At 41.5% G+C, this 13376-nt stretch overlaps 1 protein-coding gene across 2 annotated transcripts; it reads right to left on the bottom strand.

The window, feature by feature from the left end:
• Window positions 1–780: 780 nt before the first annotated feature.
• dlgap5 (discs, large (Drosophila) homolog-associated protein 5) lies at window positions 781–12355 on the bottom strand. Of its 2 annotated transcripts, XM_047377214.1 has the most exons (19): window positions 12206–12355; window positions 7647–7894; window positions 7319–7506; window positions 7124–7201; window positions 6974–7013; window positions 5672–5752; window positions 5478–5591; window positions 5262–5336; window positions 5148–5182; window positions 4819–5066; window positions 4473–4628; window positions 4289–4377; window positions 4050–4210; window positions 3861–3962; window positions 2593–2830; window positions 1904–2517; window positions 1638–1803; window positions 1145–1188; window positions 781–1026 (listed from the first exon to the last, which is right to left on the bottom strand). In XM_047377214.1, the coding sequence occupies exons 2-19, from the start codon at window positions 7882–7884 to the stop codon at window positions 916–918; spliced, it is 2778 nt and encodes a 925-aa protein (XP_047233170.1). In that variant the 5' UTR covers window positions 7885–7894; window positions 12206–12355; the 3' UTR covers window positions 781–915. The 2 variants fall into 2 exon arrangements, with proteins under 2 accessions (XP_047233170.1, XP_047233171.1); XM_047377215.1 differs by lacking the exon at window positions 1145–1188.
• Window positions 12356–13376: the final 1021 nt, after the last annotated feature.

Here is a 13376-nt window from a genome sequence, read left to right as displayed (position 1 = left end):
TTCAAGGCATGTCAATATTCATGAACTGTTGTACAATTACACAATTTTCTTAGTTTTAGTGTGTAGTTTAATTATCTATTGAAAGAAAGTCAGGGTACTACACAGAACTTTTAACCAATCTGAAAAATTATGTTGAAAAACCAAGATATTAGAATATGGCTTGGATGAAGAGAGCTCTCCCTTCATCCAGATAGTTGCACCATGTTTCTGCATCTCAGAATAAACCGAGCATTACCTGCATTTTTACATTTGACCTTGCACAACTGTGCAGCTAGATGTCACTAAATCCTAAACAATTCTTTTCTATTCAGGGCATAAAGTAGTTTGGATCTATACTTATAAACTAAACAACGCTCATTTTGTCTTATGTTGCAGAGACCAGAACCATGAAAAGCAGATGCTACAGCTAACAGTAATGGTCTGAACTTATATAGCGCTTTTCCAGTCATACAAACCGCTCAAAGCGCTTTACACTAGAGCCACATTCACCCAATTGCACTCACTAACGCTCACACATTCATACACTGATACGCAGATCGGTAGGCAACTTGAGGTTAAGTGCCTTGCCCAGGGGCACATCGACCTATGGCAGGAGGAAGCTGGAATCGAACCCACAACCTTCTGATTGCAAGACGACTACTCTTCCTACTGAGCCACAGTCGCCAGTAAAACCCACCAAATACCTGACATCACTAAATAAAGGCTTCTGTGCAGTTTCATCTATCAACTGTATGAAAACAGAAGACCCAATGTGACAGTGTTAACTAAGACTAGAGACAGTTTGCAATTGCATCTTTAATTAGAACCCTTTGTCAAACAGAACTGATATTTTCTACTGATTTGAAACTGAAAATTAAAAGCCACCCATATTTTTACAAACATTTAACACATTTTAAAAAGTCAAAACTGGACATTTTATTTGTTAGGAGGGGTGAAGACCATAAGGTCACTTGGACAGGTGGATTGGCGTATCCTGTCCTTCGGGTCCGGAGTGAAGAGGAGCAGAGCCGACTCTGCAGTCCGCACCTAAAAATAAAGAAAATGTATTCAAACTGGGAAAAAACAGATGAATGGCTCATTAATTACAGCACAAAGAACTGTTGGAAGCTGATTTTAGTGTTTTCTACAGAAAAGAAAGAGTAACCTGTGATGATTGAGGAGTGAACACTGAAGACACCGCTGACAGAGCTGTAGTGACAGATGAGTAAAAACCGTGAACAAACTGGTGTTTCAGCCAGGCAGCAACAAGCAGGAATAAGGGTTAAAATTTAGCTATTTATTAAATTGTGACTTTTGTTCACAATAAACTAATTTTAAAGAACAGCTGTATGAACAATTTCACAAGGCTTTAACTTTTTCATGTAGCGTTAGAACCACAAACTTGGACCTTATAGGATTTATGTGATTAAGTAAGGCATTGTTTAAGTTGAAGGAAAATAATCCATGTGGTTCAGTTTTATTTTCTACTAATAAATATCTCATCCATTTAAGTTTGTGGGTAGAAGACAGCCCAAAAGAAGTTAGGGGTATGAGTACTTTTGCAAGGACTGTAGATTCCTGCTTATTCCGGCTTTAACCCGTATAAATCCCAGTAGTTAATGTGCATTCAGCGATGTGCTGTTTGGCAGTATTCATACCGGGCTCTAGATGAGTCAACAGTTCTTCTGGTTGTCCTTTAGGACTCTCCATCTCTACATCAGCTCCCATAGGTGACAACATCTCTATGGTAACAGTGGCCCTCGGTGACAGGCTACATCTCTCTGATGGCTCGAGGTAACGTTCAAAGTCCAAACAAGACATTTCCTGCATTCAAAGAATCACCAGCAGGTCTTTTCAGACTAAAATCATTTGCGATATATAAACAGGATTTAAGTTAATAAATGCAGCAATGTTTAGATTGTACCTCAATGACTGAACCATCTGATGTGGCAGAGACAGACAGCTGGGTCTCCATTGGGACCTGCTCAGCAGGAGAGGAGATGGTTGGTTGACCAGGACTTACACAAGGTGACAGTGTGAAACTCAGGGCTGATGGAGGCTGAGGAGTCTGCTGGACTGAAACAGGAGCTTTGCGTGGTGACAAGGAACATCTAGGTGAAAGAGAGTGAACTTCACTGATGACTTCAGATGGTTTGTTGTCCACCCTTTCTACAGAAATAGTTGGAAGGTCATGAATCTGTGTTGCAGCTTCTTCATGTTTAGCGATGCTTTCTGATTGCTGCTTGGGACTTTGGTCTGACTGGGCCTCATCTGAAAGTACTTCTTTCACAGGGTAAACACAAAGAGAGAGGTTCACTGTGTTCTTCTTCTGGAAGGCCTCAGGAGTGCTTCGCTGGGACTCCGGTGCTGGAGTTCGCTCAAGAGTCAGGCAGAGTTTCTCTACAGAGTGGACCGGCTGAGCGGGGGAAGCATAAGCATGAACAGATGTCTGGGACTGCCGAGTGACTCTTCTGGGTGAAAGATAACCTGCACAAGGAGAGGCGTGGGGCAGCATGGCTAGGACGCTGGATCGGCGAACTGAAAACAGACATGAACCCATTGTAACAATGAATCAAAAGAGAAAGAATAAAGAGAAGTTTTGTTTGTGCTCACTTGATGGTTTGGCTGGGCTCTCCACCTGGAAGAAACCTCCATCAAAGACAACAGTTGGCCCGTCTTCTTGTGGCTGCGGCTCGTGGCTACCAGCGTCATCTGGGTTTGCAGCATCTTTCGCTGCTTTCTCTGCCTCCGCTTCCTGCTGCCGGGCTTTCATTGCAGCTTTCACAGCAGCCAGACGAGACTTGGCTGCAGCTTTGTTTCCTGTTGGCTTGGCGGGAGCCGCAGAAGTTTTCTTAAAAACAAAGAAAATCAAAAACCTGAAAAAGTAGATTTTCACTGGTTTGAGCCAAATCTTCAACACTGAGGGTTACGTAAATGAACATGGAAGGGAGATGGATACAAATGAAGAAGTTTACAGCTGGGTTGGTACTACAGATGCAACCATTTTAAGAAAAAAATCCAATCTTTTCCCGACCATCCCTAGGTTCTACCAGGTCGCAGTAACACCACCCTTTAGTGTGGATTCTTGTACCAAACAAAGACTCAAACTTCGCAGTTTTAGTATCAGAGCTGTTTAAAAATAAAGTCAGCAGAAGAATGAGACTTAAGCAAATTAAAAAGGAAGCTAAACATAAAGCCAAGCTGCTGCATCTAATTTTGTATAAGGGAAGAAAGAAGATTAGGAAATGTTGACAATCTTCAGGAAATCTCACAGCTCAGGTAAAGTCTGCTTCCTCTACAGGAAATCCACACTAAGCTTTGCTAAGCTTACAAACAAAGCCGATTGAGTGTTAATAAGATGTTACGGACAACCTAAATGTCAACTTCAATCATTTTTTCTTTGTTTTGAAATATTAGTGAGATCCTGTTTGACTGCAGAGCTGTGCAACAAAACTGCCCCCATCACACAGTGTGACATCACCCCGCTCCTGAGATGAATAATTAATGATCACCACAGAAAAGCGGCTGTAAAACTACAATAAAACAAACAAATATTTTAACAATTAAAAACATAGCCAATCAGAGCTCATTCCTCTCACATTTGGAGGCTGTGGGTGGACACTTTGAAATGATCTTGTAGAAAGAAAAAAAAGAATATCTCATGACGTGGTCTTTGTTACATATTCAGGTGTAAGATAGAGCTAGGCAGCTGTAATCTGTCTTCTAATGGACCAAATGTTCCTTTTTAGATTGATTTTATTTAGATAAATACCTCTGACCCATTCTACTTTTTATTTAGAGATTTTGATGCCAAGGACACTCAATTTAAATGTTTTTCTAAGAGAAAATAATTTAATAAAAATACATTCAAGAGTGTTCACCTTCACCACTTTCCTCTTTTGAGGTGGGGGTTGATGTTCCTCCACCCAGCCTCTGCCCTCCGCTTCTTTCAGAGCATCAAACTTCTTGTTGACATCTTCCACCTGAAAATGGGAAAAGTACAACACATCTAGTTATGGTTCTGCGTTTGAAATCAGAAACCACTTTATCTCCATTCAAACGATTCATACCTGGAAATAAACCATGTCCCAGAACCCCTGCAAGTCGGTGCAGGTGGTGATCTTCTCCCCACGGCCCTGTTCACAGTCATCCACCAGACCACTGAACTGGTTGAAACGCTCCTTCATCAGCAACCCTGCTTGGCCTACTGCTGTACGCATTCGGTCTCTCACTGTTACACAAGAGTAAAAATAGTGCTCGGTGAAAATGGCTGTTAGTGAAATGCGTCTGGTGAATTACTGGCACCCACTTTCTTCTGGGATAGACTCATCCTCCACTTTGGATTCCCAGTGGAGACAAAGGTTTTTTAGTCTGTCCGTCTGGTTGGAAATTTCTGATCTGAACAAATCAGAAGGAAAGGCTTTAATTTTCTCAGCCATGTAATGGATGAGAAGACGACGATGAAAACATTTTAAAATCCGGACTTGCACTACCTGAAGTAAGGCACATCATGCTTTGACTCCTGTGGACCGTCTGAGGTTGAAGGGGAAAATGCTGGAGAGGTAGACGGAGAAGAGGGAGTGGGATCCCCTGGCTCAGCTGGAGGCTCACCACTGAATACTGGGGCTGGGGGAAGATTGAAACTGGACCTGGGTGGAAAGAATCACGGCAGAACATTTAGATTAGAAATAAGCCGACATTACAGACCACATATCTTCTCACAGTTTATATAAGCAACATTAGCTGTTATTATTGGCCCAGTTTCTCTTTTGGGACCGATACATCAGCAGGTGTTAATGCCAATATCTCCTGCAGTAAAATACTGTGGTGGTGAAGTACCTTGGTGTGAGGAAGGCGTCCGCTGAACGAGGGGTGAGAGGCTCGAACTTGAAGGACGACAAGCCAGCAGGGGCCTGAAAGACAAAACCTTCCGGAGCAAACGAAGGAAAAACTGAATCCACACCAGGAGCAGCTTTCTCTGGACCTGGGTTTACCACCACGTCCTTCTCCTCAGGACAATGTGTTGGGCTTGGAGGACTAATTGTTTTCTCTTGGTCTAGGATCTGAGGCGTCATGAGCTCAACCTCCTGTAAATAATGAAAAATGATTGCAAACAAACTGATGTTTCAGATTTTATTCGAAACTTAATCTTGGAATAAAACACTCACCTGGTGGTCATCTGGCTGGGGTGTGATGCTCACAGCTGCAGAGATGTAAACCCAAAAATTTACACTCAAATTAATACTTAATATTTTGCCACAGATCTGATCTGAATTATGTACCTTTACAGTTCCTTACAGCTCCAGATGGAGGAGGCAGAGGGTTGACAACTACTCTGGTCCTTGTAGTTCTTACATCTGAGAACAGAGAGGTAGATTTAACATTTTTTTTTTTTTAGAGGAAGCCTTTTCTTTACAGTAAATATGTTCCCTAAAGCAACCAAAGCAGCCAGACCTTATTAAAACCAAGTAAAAAACCTCGGACTGTATCATGTGTACCTGCAACTTTGGCCTTAGGATTGTCTTTCACCACAGGAGCCTTGGTAACAGGAGGCCTGTTGGCTGATCTGCTTGATAGAGCTCGCCTGCCTGGCCCTGATGCAGCAGGACCACCTGGCACACAGACACAGATTGAGATGCTAATATGGAAACACAATAGCTGCTGCTGAGGTCAGGGTTCTGTCCAGAGTTACCTGCAGTGGTCTTAGCGGCACCTGATGCAGGTTTGACAGGAGCTGGATGGCTCCTAGTTGATCTTTCAACAAAAGGTTGAACTAAAAGGAAGAAGGGGGGAGGTAAGCTGTCAGTTAACTGTTCAGGTACATCTAAAATTAGAATATCATGGAAGAGTTTGAGCAATCCACTTAATAACTTAAAATTCAGTTTCTCATCAAAAGGATTTTTAATAGAAATATCAGCCAACTGAAAAGTACGTCCACTATATGCCCTGCATACACGGTTGGAGCTCCTTTTGCATGAATTACTGCATCAATGCAGCATGGCATGGAGCGGTGCCTCTGCTGAGGTGCTCATGAAGCCCAGGTACCTCTAATAGTGATCTTTAGCTCATCTACATCACTGGCTCTGCTGTCTCAACGTTTTTTCTGACAATTCATCTTAGACTCATTTCGAGGTTCAGATCAATTTGCTGGATAATCAAGCACAGTGATTCAGGTCATTAAAGCAGGCATGGACATTTGAGGCAGTGTGGGGCAGATGCCAGGTCCTGTTGTAAAATGCAGTCAGCATCTCCATAAAACCTGTAAGCAGAGGGAAGCATGAAGTCTTCTAAAGTTTCCTGGCAGACAGTTGTGCTGACTTTGGACTTGATAAAAAAACAAACATCAGCGGATGCCATGTGTCCACATCATCACAGACTGTAAAACCTTCACATTGGACCTTAAGCACCTTCTGAGCCTCTCCACTCTTCCAGACTCTGGAACCTTGATTTCCAAATGAATTCCACTAAACAACAGTGCCGTCAATTTCTCCTTGTGTCTTTAAGATGTCTGTGTGGTGGCTCCTGAACCCACAGCGCACGGCTTGTGAATCTCCCCAGAACCCTTAAACTGGCTTTGCTTCCCCCTACTCTCAGCATCTTTTACTTCCAGCGTTTCCTCCCAACTTTCCATTAATATGCTTGGATAAAGCTCTGCAAACGGCTAGCTTTAACAGTGAGCTGTTGTACCCTCCTAGCAGAGCCTGTTAAACAACTGTCAGCAGTGTTCCATGTTATTGTGTTGGCCATAAGAAATATTTTCTTATTAAAAATCCTTTTCCTATTGGTCTTATGTAATAGTCTGAAAAGCCCCAAAATGCATGAAATATATCAGTCTACGAGTATCAATCTACACATTCTCTGCCAACCATTATGTGCAGAGCATACAGATAAATTGATTTAATTGCTGAAATAAATTCACTTCATGATATTCTAATGCACTAAGATTTACTTGTTTTATAATAATATTAAAAAGAGGTGTCTGCACCTAATTTACCTTTGTTTGCCCGAGTATTTGGATGCTGCATCGCCAAAGGCTACACGAATATTTGCAGAAGAAAAGCAAAATTTCTATTAATATTTTTTTTTATTATTGTAGAGAGGTTGGACATGAGAAAATACTCAGGATCAGAAAATAATGATTTACCTTCTGTGGTTCCTGCTGGGGATGTTTCATGGACCGTGTGACTCTGGTGCTTTGGGATATAGCTGTATTCACCTTTTTCTGAAAGATACCAAACATTACGTAATTTTTTTTATTTCCCAACAAACGCAGGCATGTTTTTGTTCAGTTCATCTAATGAATAAACATAGTGCAAATATGGAATACATAGGTCACCACCTCCTTAGGTCTCGATGAGGCAGGTTGGACTACAGGCAGCGGAACAACAGTAAATGTGTCCTTCGGTTGATAGAGCCCGATCTTAAACACTCCTTTAGACTCCCTTTCTCTTCTTTCCTTCTCCTTCTTCAGGGCCTTCTGTTCTTTCCAGCTCTGAAGCCGTTTCAGTCTATCTAGTGCTGTAGCTCCTGGAAAACAAGTTTATAAAGAACAAATTATTGACAAAGAAGCCTAATACAATTCAATCAGCCAAGTATTCACAGAATGAAATGCACATTTTCAAAGTATCTAGAAGGTGAATGTTATCTTTAGAGAAATTATGTCGTACTTTTAATAGGATGCGCATCAATCTGCATCTTTTCCTGTATAGTCGACATATTGGTTGTCATCATGGAGGTGTCCAGGGAAGAGTTTTCCAACTCTGGGAGTTTATCCAGCTGCCTGCGAGCGTTCACCGTTCGTTGACGGTTTTCCTTTTGGGACTGAGACCTCCTGCGAGACTGCTTTACCCTAAGCATAGAAACACTTGAATCCCGCCGCCGCAGGTCAGCAAACCGAGACTCCATGTTGAAAGACCTGGAGTAATTAAAACAGAATATGTATAACCTTTTGGTTCAATGAATGTTAAAGAAAATACACTATTTTCTTTTAAACTATGATTAACCGGTATACAGTGGAGCATGGACTAAATAGACAGATGGGTAAAAAAACATGGGGGTAGAGAGAGGTGGACCTATGGATGGATGATTCTAGAATTGCACCACTCAAGGTGGCAGCAGGTTGAAATGGCTCTGTTGCTTTTCAATCCTATTACTTCTTTTTTTTTAAACTCAGTTTCCTCTTGTGGTAGATTAAATATATTTTTTGGGATGATTATTCTCTCTGGTATTCGATGCTGTGGGGTTGTTTTTTTTTTTTTTACAACAGGAGCAGCTGATTAATATCTCAAAAGCTAAAATAATACTTCAACTAAAACCCCAAATCCCTGATGAATTGAAAAGGAGTGGATGCCGAGCAGGAGCTAAGAGAAGAGAGAGAAGGAGGAAGTTCAAACCATCTCTTCCATCAATTATGAAGGGCAATGTGACATCAAGTTGGATGAACCCAAAGTCCTACAAAGGACCCAGCCAGAGTACCGGGCATGCAGTATTATGTGTTTTACTGAGACATGGCTGCAGGATCATATCCCTGACTCCGGCGTCTCTCTGCCAGGCTTTCTGACCAAATGAACAGAGAGATTTAAAAGAGCAGTGGCAAACGCAAAGGAGATGGACTGGCAGTACTTGTGAACAACAGATGGTGTAATCCAGGACATGTTACTGTGAAGTGTCGTCTCTGCAGTCCAGATATTGAACTGTTTGCAGTAAGGTTTCGTCCATATTATTTACCCAGAGAGTTCACCAGTGTTATTTTGGCAACAGTTTACGTTCCACCTTTAGCTGTTGCCGACACTGCATGTGATGTCATCAGGTCATCTGTTGCTAGGCTACAGACACAACACCCCAATGGGTTTGTGGCAATATTTGGCGATTTTAACCATGCTTCACTCTCTGCTACATTTCCAACATTTCAACAGTTTATCAGCTGCCCTACCAGAGAAAACAAAACATTGGATTTGTTTTATGCAAATGTCAAGGACTCATACATCTCTACAGCAAGACCTCCTCTAGGCAAATCAGATCACAATCTTGTTTTTCTCTGCTCAAAATATAAGCCCCCTGCTCTGACGCAACCTGTAATAAAGAGGACTGAGAAAATGGTCACAGGAAGCTGACGAAGCTCTGCAAGGTTGCTTTGAGGCTACAGACTGGGACGCACTGTGCCAGCCACATGGAGAGGACATCAATGCCATGACTGAGTGTGTAACCGACTATATAAACTTCTGTGTGGATAACATCATCCCCACCAGAACCGTGAGATACTTCCCCAATAACAAACCTTGGATCACCGGTGACCTGAAGGACCTGCTTAACAAGAATAAAAGAGCCTTCAGAGAGGGAGACAAATAATTATGGAGGAGGTGAAGGAGGTGTACAAGAAGAAGCTGGAGAGCAAGCTCCAGCAAAACAATATCAGAGATGTGTGGTCAGGGATGAAGAAGATCACAGGCTTCAAGCAGGAGGATGATCAGACCAATGAAGGTCTGGACAGAGCCAATGAACTGAACACATTCTTCAATAGGTTCAGTTCAGAAACAAGCTCAGCATCCTCCTCTCCTTCTCACAGCCAAACAGACATCCCACCCTCCTTTGACCCACAGCTTTCCTGTCACACCTCAAATGTTTTATCTTCCACCTCAGCCATAGACCCTTCTGCTTCTACATGTTGTCTTCAACCATATCAGAAGATGCTGATGCTCCCTCCCCCTTGCACCTGTGTGTCTCAAGAAGTCAGGTGAAGAGACAACTGGAGAGACTGAATCGGAATAAGGCTGCAGGTACAGATCATGTCAGCCCTAGAGTCCTGAAGGGCTGTGCAGAGCAGGTCTGTGGGATTCTCACCTCTTCAACCTTAGCCTGGCCCAGAAGAAGGTTCCAGTGTTGTGGAAGACCTCCTGTATTGTTCCGGTATCTAAGAAAACTAACCCATCAGTCCTCAATGACTATAGACCTGTTGCCCTGACATCCCACATCATGATGGTCCTGGAGAGACTCCTGTTGGCCCACCTGAGTAAGCAAACAATGAACCATCAGGACCTCCTTCAGTTTGCTTATTGCTGTGGAGTTGGATTTGAAGATGCCATCACACACCTGCTTCAACAAACCCACTGTCATCTGGACAAAGCCAGCAGCACTGTGAGGATCATGTTCTCTGATTTCTCCAGAACATTTAATCCAACCTGATTTGCTTTGTCAGAAACTCCAGAAGACTCAGGTGGAGGCCTCAACAATCTCCTGGATCAAAGACTACCTGACAAACAGACCACAGTTTGTGGGACTGAAGGGTTGTGAGTCTAACCAGGTAGTCAGCAGCACAGGAGCACCACAGGGGACTGTACTCTCACCATTCCTTTTCACTCTGTACACCTCAGACTTCCAGTACAAGACAGACTCCTGTCATCTGCAGAAATACTCAGATGATTCTGCAGTGGATCAGAGATGGACAAGAAGCTGAGTACAGGAAGGTGGTGGACCGCTTTGTGGCATGGTGTGGAAACAATCATCTCATTTTGCACGTGACTAAAACAAAGGAGATGATTGTAGATTTTAAGAGAAACAAGAATAAGTCAAAAACTATTTCTATCATGGGAGAAGAAGTGGAGGTGGTGGAGGAGTATAAATACCTCAATCTTCACCTGGACAACAGACTAGAGTGGAGATGCAACTGTGAAGCCATCTACAAGAAGGGACAGAGCAGACTGTACTTCTTGAGGAAGCTTAGGTCCTTTGGTGTTTGCAGCAAGATGTTGAATATCTTCTACAAGTCTGTTGTGGAAAGTGTGATCTCTTCTGCCATCATCTGCTGGGGAAGCAGCATCAGAGCCAACGACTTAAAAAAGCTCAATAAGCTGATAAAGAAGGCTGGTTCTGTTCTGGGGACTCCTCTGGAGATCATTGTGGAAAGAAGGATTCTTCATAAAATGCAGAACATTATGGAGAACCCTGAGCATCCTCTTCTTGAGACTGTTGTACAACAACAATGTCTTCAGTCAGAGGCTTCTTCAGATCTGCTGTAAGACAGACGCTACAGGAGATCCTTCCTGCCCACAGCCATAAGCATCTACAACAGCTCTTTAAAGAAACCTGCAGATTATGATCTACAATAATTAATTTTCCTTTGAGATTAAAGTATTTATGAATTGAATGATAGTGGAAGAACAATTAATGAATGGATTTATGGATGGCAGAGGACTAAAAATAGTGATAGATGGATAATGGAAAAAGAAATGGAAGGACAATGTCTATCTGGATGAAAAAACAAACATAATGGATACAAAGATTCTTGGTTATCCTGATCTATCTCTGTAGTTATGGTGCTACATGTTCAGCCTGCTAGACTACTGCTCTCCATTTTTACATTATTAGCTGTTATTTCAGCTTTTAACTTTATGTTCTGTTTTTTACTGTGGAAGCTACATCTGGTCTGGGGTTTATGTTTAGCTCTGAGATTCTCTTACTACAGATGATTCACTTGTCAATGTCTCTGTGTTAACATGTCTCTCAGAGACAAAGAAATTGACTGAGCTTTACTGCAAATAACTTTATGCACAATCTTTCATCCCATAGACTTGCTCAGAGTTTATCTGTCTTTCTGTTCTAGATGTACCCACTAAAGGAGCTTATACTACAAATAAAATAGAAAAATTGACAGATGATATTAAGAACGGTAATCAGTGTGTATGATCTTTCTTCTCAGATCCCAAGTTTGTCACACTGAGTCCGGTTCTGCAGGAGGTTTCTTACAGTTGCTTGATACAAGTCAGAAACTTTGGCTGCGTTTCCTTAGCTTGAAATATAAGAGATTGCTGTTAGCTAAAAATAGATTGTAATTACAATCCACTATCCTAAAAAGTAACTGAGTGACCTAACCCTAGGTCAACATTGTCATTTTCAGATTAAAATCACTTTTCACTGTCGCCCTTGTATTTAAGTAAATTTACATTAACACGTTTTTTTAAACGCATACAGACTTAGCAGAATAATATATATACTAAGTATACTGGATTCACTGAAACTTGCTGTAATAACTAAGTAAATAAATACAAACTACTGAACCGAAGTTGCTGTAATTATTTTTGTGGTCAACGACCAAAGATGGCCTAACTGACTCACCCAAATCTAGCTGAGCTGCTCACTCCAACCCGACTGAGCATAAGAAACTAATAACAAACTCCCTGCACCTTTAAACAACTTCGACAAACAAATACAGGACAAATTAATACCCTACCTTTTTCCACCCTAAGAAAAAAGCTGAAAAATCGTTTTCTTTTTTCTAAACAGCCAATTAAAAGCCGGACAGATCCAACAGACACACTTAACGCAGCCTAAATCAGAAACACAACAATCATGGCGGTTGAATTTTTAAAATACGGCTAAGGTGACTCTGATTGGCTGCCTGCCACAGGGACATCGGCCTCTGATTGGTGCTCTTTCTTCTTCTTTGTTTCACCTACTAAACAGGAAAACGTTTTCAACAACATTGGCTTTTCCTTAAATGTATTAATTAAAATAAAAAAATTATTAAATTAAATAGAACGGCGCATAAGAAGCTGGGTTTTGCTGGATAATTGTTTTGCCTCAGCGTTAGAAACACGGCTTTCAATTTCAAGATTGATGACTTAATTAAATGAAGTCTAGGTCCTCATATCCGGTTTGTTCATATTTATAACCACGAGTTATCACTTTGTTCCAAGTCAGATTTGTCCATCTCATTGGCTTATGTGTACATTCACATTTACCAAATGAGTAAATGTTATATTCTAGTTATACCCACCTTGAGCAGATATGCGATTTTCCAGTGCAGCAGTGCTGGCTACACTAAACTTTAGCAAACCCAAACATCTCTTTCTGCCTCCTGAGCCATGGGATAGCAGTGGGGTTGCAATACAGGAGGATTTATGGTGGGGCTAACTGTTAGGACTAGGCTTATTCAAAGTCTGTAAGCCTGCTGACCATTTTCAGCAACAAGTCTAATGCAGCAGTTCTGCAACAAATGTTTGGATGTGAAAATAATCTAAATACTTTGACTAGACCATGTTTGGGTTATGTTGGCTAAAATTATCATAGAATAGTTTTAATAATAAATTACCCGTTTGCAGGTTTTTTTTTTTTTTGAATCCATGCAGCAATCTCACACAAACTGAAATGTTTTGCTGCAGCCTTACAGAACCAAGCCCATGGCCACACTCCATTTAAGTCAGTAACTCCCTTATGCACTATTATTCATTCAAACACAACACCACTTTAGTTTGCAATAAATGTTTATTGGTTGGTTTAAATACATTTGTTTTATTTGTAAGCGCAGCACATTTAGTTTACTTGTGTTTTTCTCAACCCATGGTTCATCTTTGTGCTTCTGATTAATTCTTGTTTCTTTTACTGGTACTTACCTGCTGTGA

Source organism: Girardinichthys multiradiatus, chromosome 10, assembly GCF_021462225.1.
Source record: "Girardinichthys multiradiatus isolate DD_20200921_A chromosome 10, DD_fGirMul_XY1, whole genome shotgun sequence".
Classification (NCBI taxonomy): Eukaryota; Metazoa; Chordata; class Actinopteri; order Cyprinodontiformes; family Goodeidae; genus Girardinichthys; species Girardinichthys multiradiatus.
Note: the sequence above shows the minus strand (reverse complement) of the source record. Positions and strands in the feature narration are given on the sequence as shown.

Coding starts and splice junctions, on each gene's coding strand:
- dlgap5 (XM_047377214.1), bottom strand. CDS start 7,884: ATGGAGTCTCGGTTTGCTGACCTGCGGCGGCGGGATTCAAGTGTTTCT. Junction 4,211..4,288: donor TGAGTCTATCCCAGAAGAAA/GTGGGTGCCAGT, acceptor CTTGTGTAACAG/TGAGAGACCGAATGCGTACA. Junction 1,804..1,903: donor CAGATGGTTCAGTCATTGAG/GTACAATCTAAA, acceptor CTTTGAATGCAG/GAAATGTCTTGTTTGGACTT.